Source organism: Vigna radiata, chromosome 5, assembly GCF_000741045.1.
Source record: "Vigna radiata var. radiata cultivar VC1973A chromosome 5, Vradiata_ver6, whole genome shotgun sequence".
In the NCBI taxonomy this organism is placed as follows: domain Eukaryota; kingdom Viridiplantae; phylum Streptophyta; class Magnoliopsida; order Fabales; family Fabaceae; genus Vigna; species Vigna radiata.
In genome coordinates this window covers 28,916,862-28,929,966 of record NC_028355.1, presented here as the reverse complement: position 1 = coordinate 28,929,966, position 13,105 = coordinate 28,916,862, and the positions used below count along the sequence as shown (strand labels likewise).

Sequence of the window (13,105 nt, the reverse complement as noted above, 5' to 3'; positions counted from 1 at the left end):
ATATATATATATATATATATATATATATATATGTAATCAAGACATGGTAGATATGTGTCATTTTTCATATAAGATAAAATTTAATACTGTTAAAAAAAAGACCTAAATCAGCATTTTTGAAAATAAACCAAATAAAAACAAAGTTTTGGATATGATCATTTACAATTTTTTGTAATACATTATAGTTAAAAGACATGTTTAATTCAAAATAAAACAATATATTTTACTACGATTACATGCCAGCAGAATCCAACACAATAGGTACAATTCAAAATATAATTCAAAATGGAACCTATAATTAAAACCAATCATAAAATGCGTACTCATTTAGAACAAAATTAAATATCTAGAGAAAACATTAGACCAACTTGAATTTTAAAATGCAAAAAGTTGGTGTTGGTGTATATGACAAGGAGCAAGGAAAGGAACAACAATAACGACATAGAAAATAAATGCACCTTTACCTCAGATGGATATATTTGGGATTTTTTTTTTAAGTCATCATCTTTCGGATTAGTCCTTCAATTATTTAATACCATAAAAAACTGTGGTATATTTACCATTCCTTCTATCCATTCATCAAGTTACATTCATCGTAGCAAGGCCGTCAAGATTTATCAATAGTTTTTATAGTTTGATTTTCGTTCTCTCTAGCACACCAAAATGATGATGTTTGGAAGAAAAGGGTGAGATAGATAGTGAAGAAGAGGTGAAAAAGTATAGTCAACTTAATACTAATGATATGATTACTCATAATAATTACAAGTTTAGACATTTACACTAGGACTAACTAATCATCATCATCATCTCTTGGTAATGCAGAGAGATAGATGGATGTCCTTTCAGTCATGAAAAGAGACTAAGGTAAATATATATATATGATAGTGAGGGAAACAATAAAGCAAACCCGTGATAATGTAATAATGACAACAGGAAAATGAACATGGCATGAAAAACAATCTAGTATGACCACAAAGATTGCCCCATGATGGTCTGGTCAACGACCATGTCCATGCCAAAAAGGGACTTGGTTTGTGAAGACAAGAGCCTGCTAGATTGGAACATGTTTTCTGATGATGAATTGGAGGGTTCATGAGGCATTAGGGAGGCTTGGTGGTGGTGGTGGTGGTGGTGTTGATCCGATGATGGTGGTGAGAATTGGCTCATTCTCATGTGAACAACCTCTGCTTTTGCCAGTGCCAATTGGGTTTGGAGCTCATCAACTTGTTGTTGCAGAGAGGAAATGGCTCCCACACATCCATACACAGGGTCCCTCACTCTTGCATTTGCTTCATACACCATTGAACTTACTGCATCACTTCTTTGGTGCTCAGGTAATTCCTACCAAGTTTCAAAATATAAATGTTAAATAGGAAGAAGCATATCATGAGTGATATGAAATATATAAATGATTGAATCTCAATTATATAAAGTGAATTATCATATTACATAACATCTCATAATTATGTGGCGTGTATGTGACTTTTAGGATAATGATTGTTTGCTCATAGCGAGTTTAGACCGTTCAGCAAAAGAAAAGGTTTTATATGTGGCCGCATGTTAATGCTATAAAATTTGAGGGAAAAAACCTTTACGTACACTAGGACAAAATAAAAATGATCTTCAAGGTGAGGACATAGGCTTGTGAATTTTTGACCAAAGATGCATCGACTAGCTTTTTGAATTTGTAGAGATCGAGGGATATGATGTGAACCAAATGGGTTGTTTGGGAATAAACTGATCAAATGCTTTGTCAAAAAAGGGATGATAAGGTGCACGTTGAAGTTCGTTCCTTTGGAGTGGAAAAGAAAAATATCAAACAGTTGACTATAGAGACAATATTACTGGTAACGATTTCAGAATTATAATAGTTTGAAATTATGTAGGTTGAAAGTTCTAGATTGACTAGAGATAAGATTAATTTATAATATATAAATAGAGTGCAATCGACATCTTACAAATCGATTATATGAGATTGAGTTAGGTTTAAAACTCACTTTCTAATATGATATCAACGTCAAATTAGAATCTATCATAGCGGTATTTTTTGTTTTTTTGATATTTTTATTTCATCCACTATCTGACTGCTATCAAGATGTCTTTTTATCTTATAAGTCAGTTTTGTGAAGTTGAATTAGACTTAAAATTCATTTTCTAATACAATATACTTCTTAACAACCACCGAAAAAGGCAACCTTGAAATTGGTTTTTCTTACAACTGTGTATGCTAGAATTAGGGCAAGTAAAAGGTAATCCTGTAAAATTTTGACTTTCAAATCGTGCAAGTTTAGTGGTAAACAGATGAATATTGAAGGTTGATTAATCATACATTGTTGTGATGATGCTCATTGGATTAAACTCTCTTACCTCATTGAATTATACGGGGAAGTATAATGGTTTATATATGTCATGAAGATATCATGCTTACAAAATAATTGAGTTGAAATATTAATTTATTGACAGGTTGAAACATCTTTATCTGGGGAATCAACATCACTTTTGGACATATTTCTAATGTCTCTTTCGATGTAACCCTGATTTTAGAGACAAAAGGAAAAGATGAGCATACTAAAACTTTCTTTTTTACGGAATTATCATTGCCCAAGGAGTCCAAGACAAAAAGCCAAGCCCTAGCGGTGGTCATAAAGATAGATGCTGAACAAATTGGGTTACATATAACCACCAGTAATGATGCAATTAGCAACATCTTTTTCACTTTATCCTCTTCACACTCCTTCAACTGGTAAAGCTAATTTATATATATACTTTACTTCAACAAAGAATGACAATTGCAAACAGTCTTCACTCAACTGTAATTAACCAATATAACGGTAGTAAACAAAAACAATTTTTCACTCTTCTTCGACAACTACTTTCAATTTAAGAAATCAAAACTTTTGGAGTTGTTTGTGGCAACCTCTGCAATTATTACTGATGTACGTTGTTTTAGTAATTTAATGTACGGTTTCAAAGGATGGCAGTTAAAATAGGATTGGTTACTCAGGAACTTCCCAAAGTGAAATTATAGGCCAAGTTGTTAGACGTAAAATCAATCACTTTCGTTCACCTAATAACTATAAAGTTTGCAAATAATTGGTTCATGTTGAGTTTAAAGCATGCTGTTTGTGTTCTCTCACTCTTCTATGAGGCGGTTGCATGAAGATAAACTAGACCTGTATATTAAAGTTATTTTGTAATGAATGTTAATTTCAAACTAATCTATTTTTAAGGTTGTTTCAAATAATTGTTATCAATGATCCCTATAATTGTTTTTTGATAGGTAAATTATCTACATAGCTATATATTAGTACCCATCTATCTATTAAATCACTTCTAATCTACTTAGATCATGACTGGGAAAATGAAAAAAACATATAAAGACTAACATATAATTCTTCCTAAAGAATTACTTTTATTTCAAATTAAATTTCTTTCCCCATGAAAATATGTAAAAAATGTTTAGATAATTTCTGTAGAAAAGATTAGGTAATTAATTACCAACAACACACTCGGTATATATAGGAAGTTATATATATATATATATATATATATATATATATATATATATATATATATATATATATATATGCTATAGTTTGAGTATATATAGATTCACCACACACAGATAAATGCTATGTCTCTTGATCTCTGATGCTACTTTAATAAGGTTCTTTTGATTTCTCATATGTGGAGTAAACTATACTTAGTCTATTAGATATAAGAGCTTGCAATTTGACACCAATACTTCCATTTGACGATCAGAGACATTAATATTTTATTATAATATAATATTTTATTATAAGAAAAATAAGTCTCAAATGGGAGTTACTGTGAATAGTGGTGTTAACATGAATTTTTCCATTAGATATAGGTGGTTTTCCACACAGTGGTACACCTGTGGTGCTTATTTCACCAATTATGTTAAGATAGGAAAAATAATTTAATTAAAAAAGTAACTAGGGGCAAGATATGTCATTAAGTTGTCGAATGAGTGTATACTATTTTACTAATTAATCATTTATCAGAAAAATACTTATTAAAAGTATAAAATATAATAAAAATTATTAAAATCCTTGTTTGTTTTTACCTTTTCAACAATTTCATAAAATATATTCACGTTTTTTAATTGTGATAGCAGTATGAGAGGGAATTATGTATAAAAGTGACCTAATGCAGGCAGCAGTATGATTCGAAACTGTAATTTAACCTAGATATAATTTTCTACAACTGTGCATCTCATTCAATGCGTAGAAAAAGTTGAAGTATTCTACTAGCGTATTTTGATGAAAAGGACAGAAATTTTATGCGTGGATACGATGATAGAGAAAGGGGAGGTGCATAAGAATTTGTACCTGTAGCATTTTGTTGACATTGCTAGCCCCGAAAACCTTGTGGACACTACCAAACTTCTGGGGTTCATGAGCAGGAAAATAAGGAGCAAAGACACAATCCCTGGTGCACCTCCTTCGAAGAAGCTTGCATGCCGCACATGGCGACATGGTACCTTGTTTTCTGCCACTCTCTTTCATGTTCTTATGGGAAAAGAAGACAATGTGGTAGCCCTCTGAGGTATTAAGGTTGTTTGAGAAACCTAGCTAGTGAAAGTTAAGAGGGTGAAAATGAAGATAGGAAAAGGAGAGAAAAGAGAGGTTGAGAGAGAGAGGAGAAGGTAGACTTAAGAGGGGATTAGAGGTGATGTTGTTATATAGAGACGCTATGTGACATAAAATCTTTAAGGGTCCCACAAAAGAAGAGGAAATAGATTGTGCGGACAAAATCATCTGTCTTGATAAGATTTTGACCCTACCATGAAAAATATATTTTGTCTCACTGTTTTTTTTTATTATTTTTGTGGCACGCTATCGGAAGCCATTTGAATGTTCTTGGTTTATTTGAGAGATCTTGGTTCAGAACAAGTCATTCAATTCATTTGCTGTCAATAAAATTTTTGGCATTTTGAGTTGTTGTTGTTGTTCATTTCATAGTCAAGTACATTGGTAAGTGTTCTTATGCTGCTGCACTTTTTCTTTTTGATCCAAAAGTGACACATGGATTTTCCTTTTCTTCAATTTGTTTTTCTTTCAGCTTTACAAGGTGACACATAATTAGGGTACTAAAGGGATTCAGAGGAAAAAAAATTAAAGAGAGGTGAAAGAACACAAATGAATTACTTTGATTTTTGTCCACTCTATAAGAAACTACCCAATTGGTTTCCACTAAAAAGTCGAATATAATACTTAAAAATTAACCCTAACAACGCTAGTTCAAAGAAATGTTTTTATAGAGAGGTATTATACTAGTTCTTATAAGCAGTGAAATTGTAGTTTTGTAAATGTGAGAATTTTTTTTATATTCATTGTAGAATTGGTATAGAAAGAGATGTAGCGCAAAAAAGGTATTCAGTTTAGCTTTCGAAAAAACAAAACAATGTCAAGACGATATCATTAACAAAACACACTAAAATGTTAAAACTTAAAACTAAAACAAAGTTAAACGCTGACTGTCTATGAAGACAAAGTAACCAGAAGTGTTTACTCTACCTAAACGATACCATGAGCTAAAATGTTATTTCGTCAAACGATGAAGTCTTTAATCAATGTTTGGTATCTTTGGAAGAAAAGCTTAATTGTTAAACGCTACCTCAACGATAGGAAATCAAAAAGCACTTTGTTGTTCTGAACAAACATTAAATGACATTAAATGTTCAACGTTCAAAAACAACAAAAGTGATAAGAAAAGACATATTTGTTGCATGAACAGTCTACTATTTGTAAATGAGCTATTCTACACCTGCCCACAAACTCAAATCAAAATATCAGAAATGGACATTAGAGACAAAAGATGTATTCACAAAATGTTCTTCACTTGAAGTCATGTCTAAAAGAATAGGTTAGACCGATTGTTGAGAGACATCCATCCAACAAATAAGGTCTAGGTTACAAGAAACCACACACAAAACAAAAAAATAAAACTAATTATATTAGGTTTACTAGGTCAAATAATATTACATTGACTTCTAAAAAGAAGAAAATGTATGTGTCTACAAGTTAGGACACAATTGGTTATGAGTACCTAAGGGTTAAATAATTCCTCTAGCAGATATGTTTGATGACCAAAACAAAAGCCTTGTCATGGTACCTAGACAATGGCTACTCACGTCATATGATGGGAGAAAAGTGAATTTTCTTAAACTTGAGGGACAAGAAAGGAGGATCAGTCACTTTTGGAGGAAAGTAAAAGGAAAAATCATAGGAATTGGAAAGATAGGTATAAATCCTTCCCCCTCCATTGATAATGTTTTGTTAGTAGATGGCCTCAAACATAATCTTCTTAGCATAAGTCAATTATGTGACAACAATATAATGTTGTTTTTGAAAAAGGCCAATATAAGGTATTATGTAATAATAACTCCTTAGTATTTATAGCTAACAGACAAGATAACTTGTACAAGATAATCCTACATGAGTTACAATCTTAAAGTTTCTCATGTGTGGTATCTTTTAAAGATGAGGCAATAACATGACATAATAACTATAGACATGCAATCATGAGATTAATCTCGAAGTTGCAATGCCATGATCTTGTTAGAGGACTGCCAGAAGTATCATTTAACGATGCAATCTTTTGTAATGCTTGCAAGAAGGGAAAATAGGTCAAAGAATATTTTAAAAGTAAAAACATGGTTTCAACTAAACGATCTCTTGAGTTGCTTCATATATATTAATTTGGGTCGACAAAAACTAAGCCTATGAGTGGTAAACGCTATGGTCTAGTAGTAGTAGATGATTTCTCTAGGTGGACCTAGGTTCTATTTATAACTCATAAGGATGACACATTTAATGTTCTTTGCAAACTATATAAAAGGATAGAGACTCAAAAGAATTTGAATATTATTTCTATCCGAAGTGACCTTGGAAGAGAATCTAAAAGTGAGCTTTTCGAAAAATTTTGTGAAAACTCTAGCATTTAAGCACAATTTTTCAACTCCAAGAACTCCATAACAAAATGTAGTTGTTGAGAGGAAAAATAGATCTCCACAAGTTTACATTAGGTCAGTCCTCAACAAAACACCTTATGAATTATAGGACAAAAGGCCAAACATTTCTTATTTTCATCCTTTTGGTTATTAATGTTGTATACTGAACACTGAGGATAACTTAGGAAAATTTGACTCCAGAAGTGATGAAGGGATCTTGTTTGGCCACTCAAAAACATCAAGAGCATTTAGAGTCTACAACTCTAGAACCTTGAGATTTGAGGAATCCATTCATGTGAAATTTAACCATGATCAGCCTGACCAAAGTAAGTCAAAGCTAGTCGACTCCTTCTTTAAAATGTAGGTAAACGACAATCTATCCAAAGAGGCAAATGAATTAGAGAACCCCAACAAAGGAATTGAGAGTTATCATGAATAGCCACCCAACGATACTAATGAAGAAAGAAGAGAACCAAACAACCTACATCGTCTGATCATCAAGGAGCATCCTTTAGAGTTAATATTTTAAATCTTTTCGCAGTTTTTTTTTTCACTCTTTGTAAGTGAAAAACAAGACCACACACCTAAAATAGAGTTTATATTTTGATGTGAAAGCTCAAAACATCAAGAAACACAAAATAAAAATATACCTACTAGAATCAAAAGATGGAATATGAAACTCAAGCAAACATAATGGAAATCTAACTCTATGAACTTGATAATAAACTAATTACGAGTATGAACTCAAAGATGCAAATTAAAAGCACTCGAAGGGACATATAAGGTGAAGTTTTGGAAAAGAACATATATTGTTTCAAAGTTAAACTAAGAAGTAGAGACATAAAAAGGACTAGACATGACTCTAGACAACATGGAATGATTTGAACATAAAATTGCCTAAAACATATATATGAAAATGCCAAATGAAAAATATGAAGAAAAGACTCAAAAAAAGATGTTACCAATAAGGAGTATTGGTAAAACCTGAAGATATGTTTTGATGATGCTGCAACTTATAGATTTTGGATGTAGTAGGAAAATATTTAAAAAAAGCAACTTGTAGATTTTGAATGTAGTAGGAAAATGTTAAACATTGTAATTTTTACTGGTATAATCGATTATGGTTAAGCTATAATCGATTATCACATGCTTTTGTACTAGAATAATCTATTATCATGAAGCAATAATCGATTATCACAAGTCATACTTGAATAATTGATTATCACTTCGTATAATCGATTATCACTTTTTGAAAACTCTATAACGGACTTGAATAATCGATTATCACTTACAATAATCGATTATTCATGGCAGTTGAGAGCTGACCTTTGGCATTCTGTGTACTTGGCTATATATGAGGTTTTGGAGAACTCAGAACTTAACGTTTTTTGAACTGAGAAAGCTGAGAACACTGTGTGTCAGAGGAACGTTCTTAGAGAGCTTTTTGTTCATTGTTCCCTTGCTTGGTCTTGTGAAAGGAAAGGCTCGCGTATCGTGTGTCGATAGTCGGAGCAGACTCTCTTCAAGTTAGCGAGGTACTTTGCCTAGTCTTGTGAAAGGTGAAGCTCATAAAAATCCAAATGATATGTTTGTTTTTTCGTTGGAACCTAGACTCAAAGGGCTTTAATTTGACTATATACAAGTATTTTTTTGGACCTCTGATCTATATGAAGTTTAATTTTGAAAATCATCAATGTTTACTATAGAGTAAGGGAGAGAATGATTTGGACCATTCTAATATAGCTACAACAAGACAAGATTAGGAAATACAAAGGAAAACAAAAGTAACTTAAGCTTTGATTACTAAATGATAGCAACCTCCTTTGCTAGGTTGGGCTAAAGCTAGAAAAGAAGCTATCGTGATGGTGAGATGGAACAAAGGATTCAAAATTTGACGGGTTAGGAGGAGAAGGCTCATGACTTTGGTGCTTGGATGGTGATAGGGTGGTGTTTGATGGTGGTGCTCTAAGAGAGGTTAGGAAAACCTTGAAGGAATGTGGCTAGAGGAAACCTCATGGGATGCTCTAGCTTTTGGTGACCTAAGATGAGTAGTATGACACAAAAATGACATCATAATATTACTCAAATTCAAAGGTGAATACAAGGGCGAGAGATACCTCTATTCATAGGCTAAAGGTATAAAGTATTTTAACAATGACGAGTTGGTATAAAGTTGTCATTGTGGCGAAAAAACATGTCATTGAAAGTAAATAAAAGAAGCACCGATAATGACAAATGTTGTGACGATGTAGTACTAGGACTAGGGATGGCAACGGGTCGGGTTCGGGTCGGATAGTGTAAAACCCGAACCCGACCCGCATGTAAAAAAGTATACCCGTACCCGCCCCATTACCCGCTGGATACCTGCATGAAAAAAATCCGCGGATTTTTTTCAACCCGCGGATACCCGTTGGATACTCGTTTTAACCCGCAATTTTTTAAAAAAATAATATTTTATGATTTTTTAAAAAATGTTTAAATTAAATTGAAAAAAAAAAACATATTATTTCTTCAAACAAAATTAGAATAAATATTTAAATAATTATTTTATAAAACAGGCCAAAAATCCTAATCATTCTTTTATTATTAATTTTATTTTTAAAATGACCAATTTTTTTTCGTAACCTAATATTAAGATGGGCCAAGCCCAAATCCTTATTTTAGGGTTTCTCCTTTTCCTTCCCATTTGGTATAGTGTAGAGGAAGTCCTAGCAGCCGTTTCTTCTCCAGCAAAGAGTAACCCAGTAGCCAACTGTTTCTTCCCCAGAACTTGAACAATAACCTCACACCGCAGGCTACCAAATCTTTTTCCCTGTGAAAAATGAAATAGAAACGGAAAGAAAAAGGGGAAGGAAACTTCACGAATGGGCGGCCAGGATCCAAGAACAAGCTGAAGCCGCCGATGATGATTACCAGGCAGAGCACCAGTTACGCGTGTTCGACATGTTCGACAGCGTCGACGTGGTAGGCAGCGGCTGCGACGTGTTCAGCGTCGCCAGTTACGCGTGGCGGGCGAGATCTGTGTTTTGAGCGACAATAACGCGAGATCTGTGTTTGGAGCGGCAGTGACACTGTGAGACCCTACGGCAATGTCGTTCATCAACGTGGCTTATGAAGGGTTAGAAGAAGAAGAGGTTGGTTTACGAAGGGTTAGAAAAAGAAGAAGAAGAGGTTGGCTTATGAAGGGTTAGAAGAAGAGGAGGAGGTTGGCGATTAGAAGAAGAAGAGCTTCAGATTTCTTGAGTTTGCTGTGTGACCCTTCAAATGTAAATTTTAGGGTTTGAGCGACAGTTTAAAAAATAATTTAAAAAACCAAAGATAAAATTTTATTTTTATTTTTTCTAACTGGGTAGCGGGTACCCGCGGGTGCGGATAGTATGATATCCGAACCCGATCCGTTAACAAGCGGGTATTTTAATACCCGCTACCCGTTACCCGCGGGTACCTTTTACCCGCAGGTACTAAATACCCGTAGCGGATTTTATTCGCGGATACCCGCGGGTACGGATTTTTATGCCATCCCTAATTAGGACTGAGATGGTGGAAACAATCATCGAAGGGGAGACAACAAGTGTGACAATAGCAACAACAGGCTTGGCAAAAAGCTTATAGTGTTGTTTAAGGCTATAACAACTGTTGTGACATGGTACAGGAGTAAGGGTAGCACAAAAATAGAGATACAATAAGGACAAGACAACTAGTAGGCGATAATAATAATGTGTGACATATGTTCTAATGATGATAGAGAAATGAAAATGAAAATGAAAATGAAAAGACGTAAATAATAGTTTGATAAAGAAATAAGATTATCAATTATAGTTTTGCAATAAATGGTCATCATTTTTCATATTTTCTATTTTTTAAAAGGGTTAAATATGTTTTTAGTCCCTATACTTTGAGGCGATTTTGGTTTTAGTCCATTTTCAAACTATGGTACAATTTAGTCCTTCAACTTTAGAAANCTCTGGTTTTAGTCCTTTTTACCAAATTTTTTTAACTTTATTTGTTGTTTCAAGCACGTGTTATTATAGCATTTGGATTGTTTACACTGTTTGACACATATTTACTTCAATGTTAACTGAGAAACGCGTTTGAAACAACAAATAAAGTTAAAAAATTTTGGTAAAAAGGACTAAAACCAGAGTTTTCTGAAGTTGAAGAACTAAATTGTACAATAGTTTGAAAATGGACTAAAACCAAAATCGCCTCAAAGTATATGGACTAAAAACATATTTAACCCTTTTTAAAATGATTGTTATTGCATTAAAAAGTTGTATTTATTTATAAAATTGTATGGAGGTTTTTCTTCACAACGGCTAATCGTTATTAAAATGAATTCAGAAAAAGTGTTACAATGATTTGCAGCTTATCAAATAATTATTATATCTCTTTCAACTTTAGTAAAAAAAACATATTATTATATTTAAATATGAAGAACTAATTTTATATGTTTAGGAAAATTTAAAGATTATTTTTTTCAATCAAAATTAAAAAGAAAATACACCTTACTTAACAAATGGAAAAGTACATAAACTAAAAGGACACTTTTCTTTGTATATAAGTTGTTGACAAGTAGTGTACCGGTGCTATGTACTTACCCATGACAAAGACTGATAGTTAACTTAACCAAGTTTAATTAGAAAAAACCAAACGTTGATGACTGTCTAATGGTCTTAACCACATAAATATACATAATTATGTGTACATGACATCATTAAAATCTCTAACATATTGCATGCCGTTTCATTTTACCTATTCTAACAAGGGATTAAGAAGATATGTATACAACAGATTTTTAACTTTTTATGTTATTTTCTTCTTTTAACTTGATCCTTAAGCGACATTGTTGGGCATAATATCCATCTATATGTCTTTTATTTATCAACTCCAGATTTTTCTGTTGACTCATGAGATCTTTATACGAACTTTATACGCAGAGACAAGGATATTTGAATGTTACAACTGAATAAAGAAACCAGATTTCATATGGTAGCTCCCATGTAAGAAGAAATAACTGAGAAGACATCATTAGAAGGAAAAGTTCCACGACAAAAAATATTTGTATGCCAGGTTAGATAATTGATATGAAGTAACTTTTGGAGGCAAATAAAAGTATAATTAGAGATCCAATAACAAATCAATTATTTATATGTTAAGAAATTATTTTAAACTTATTTTAATTCTACAAATATAACTTGTAAGTTAATGTTTGATATCAATTTATATCTATAGTATAAGACAATATATTAATGGATAATTGAGTAGTGATTCAATAGAAAACAAAATAATAAATTTAATAAATAATAAATTTGACTAAATTAATTTTAATTTATAATTTTAATACAATATTAAAAAATGGATTTTATAAATTTAATTTAAAAAATTACAACTTTGACAGAAATTAACCCTACATCACCATTTATCATTATGCAAAGGTTTTACATTAGCCCTTTATCTCATGATGACTTTTGTCTTATCAAACTTTTTGTCATAGGTATCGTATGGCCTTGCTATGCCATAATTCCCATTCAATTTATCGGTGAGTTAGTAGAAGGTGGTGTCATTATATATATATATATATATATATATATATATATATATATATATATATATATATATATATATATATATATACACGCATTGGGTTTGATAATTTACCGGTTTTTTTAGTTGGTACATTTTAACAAAGTGTATCGAATTTTAGATTACAAAAAAGTTTCTACTAAAAAACAACTTTAAATCCAATAGTATTTTAATAATTTTAAAATTTAATTTAAAATAAAAAATAAAAGATAGTTATTTATCATTCTCATTGGTCACATGTATGAGTAGTTATTACTTTTTATTTTATTTTTTATTTTAAAAAACAACTACCTTTTTTTTATTTTAAAAAGTAACTACCTTTTAAATAATATATAATAAAAGGTAATAATTTCTCAGATGATAAATAACTACCTTTTATTTTTTTTTAAATTAAATTTTAAAATTATTAAAATATCCTTGGATTTAAAGTTAGTTTTTTTTAATAGAGACTTTTTTTGTAACCTAAAACTTGGTACACTTTGTTAAAATATACCAACTAAAAAAACCTCTTATATATATATATATATATATATATATATATATATA

The 13,105-nt window shown here is 31.6% G+C and overlaps 1 protein-coding gene across 1 annotated transcript; it reads right to left on the bottom strand.

Annotated features, from left to right (window-relative positions):
* Positions 1–661: 661 nt before the first annotated feature.
* On the bottom strand, positions 662–4,838 carry LOC106760867 (LOB domain-containing protein 4). The gene is made up of 2 exons (XM_014644303.2): positions 4,353–4,838; positions 662–1,341 (listed from the first exon to the last, which is right to left on the bottom strand). Exons 1-2 carry the CDS (start codon positions 4,527–4,529, stop codon positions 961–963), a joined length of 558 nt encoding a protein of 185 aa, XP_014499789.1. The 5' UTR covers positions 4,530–4,838; the 3' UTR covers positions 662–960.
* Positions 4,839–13,105: the final 8,267 nt, after the last annotated feature.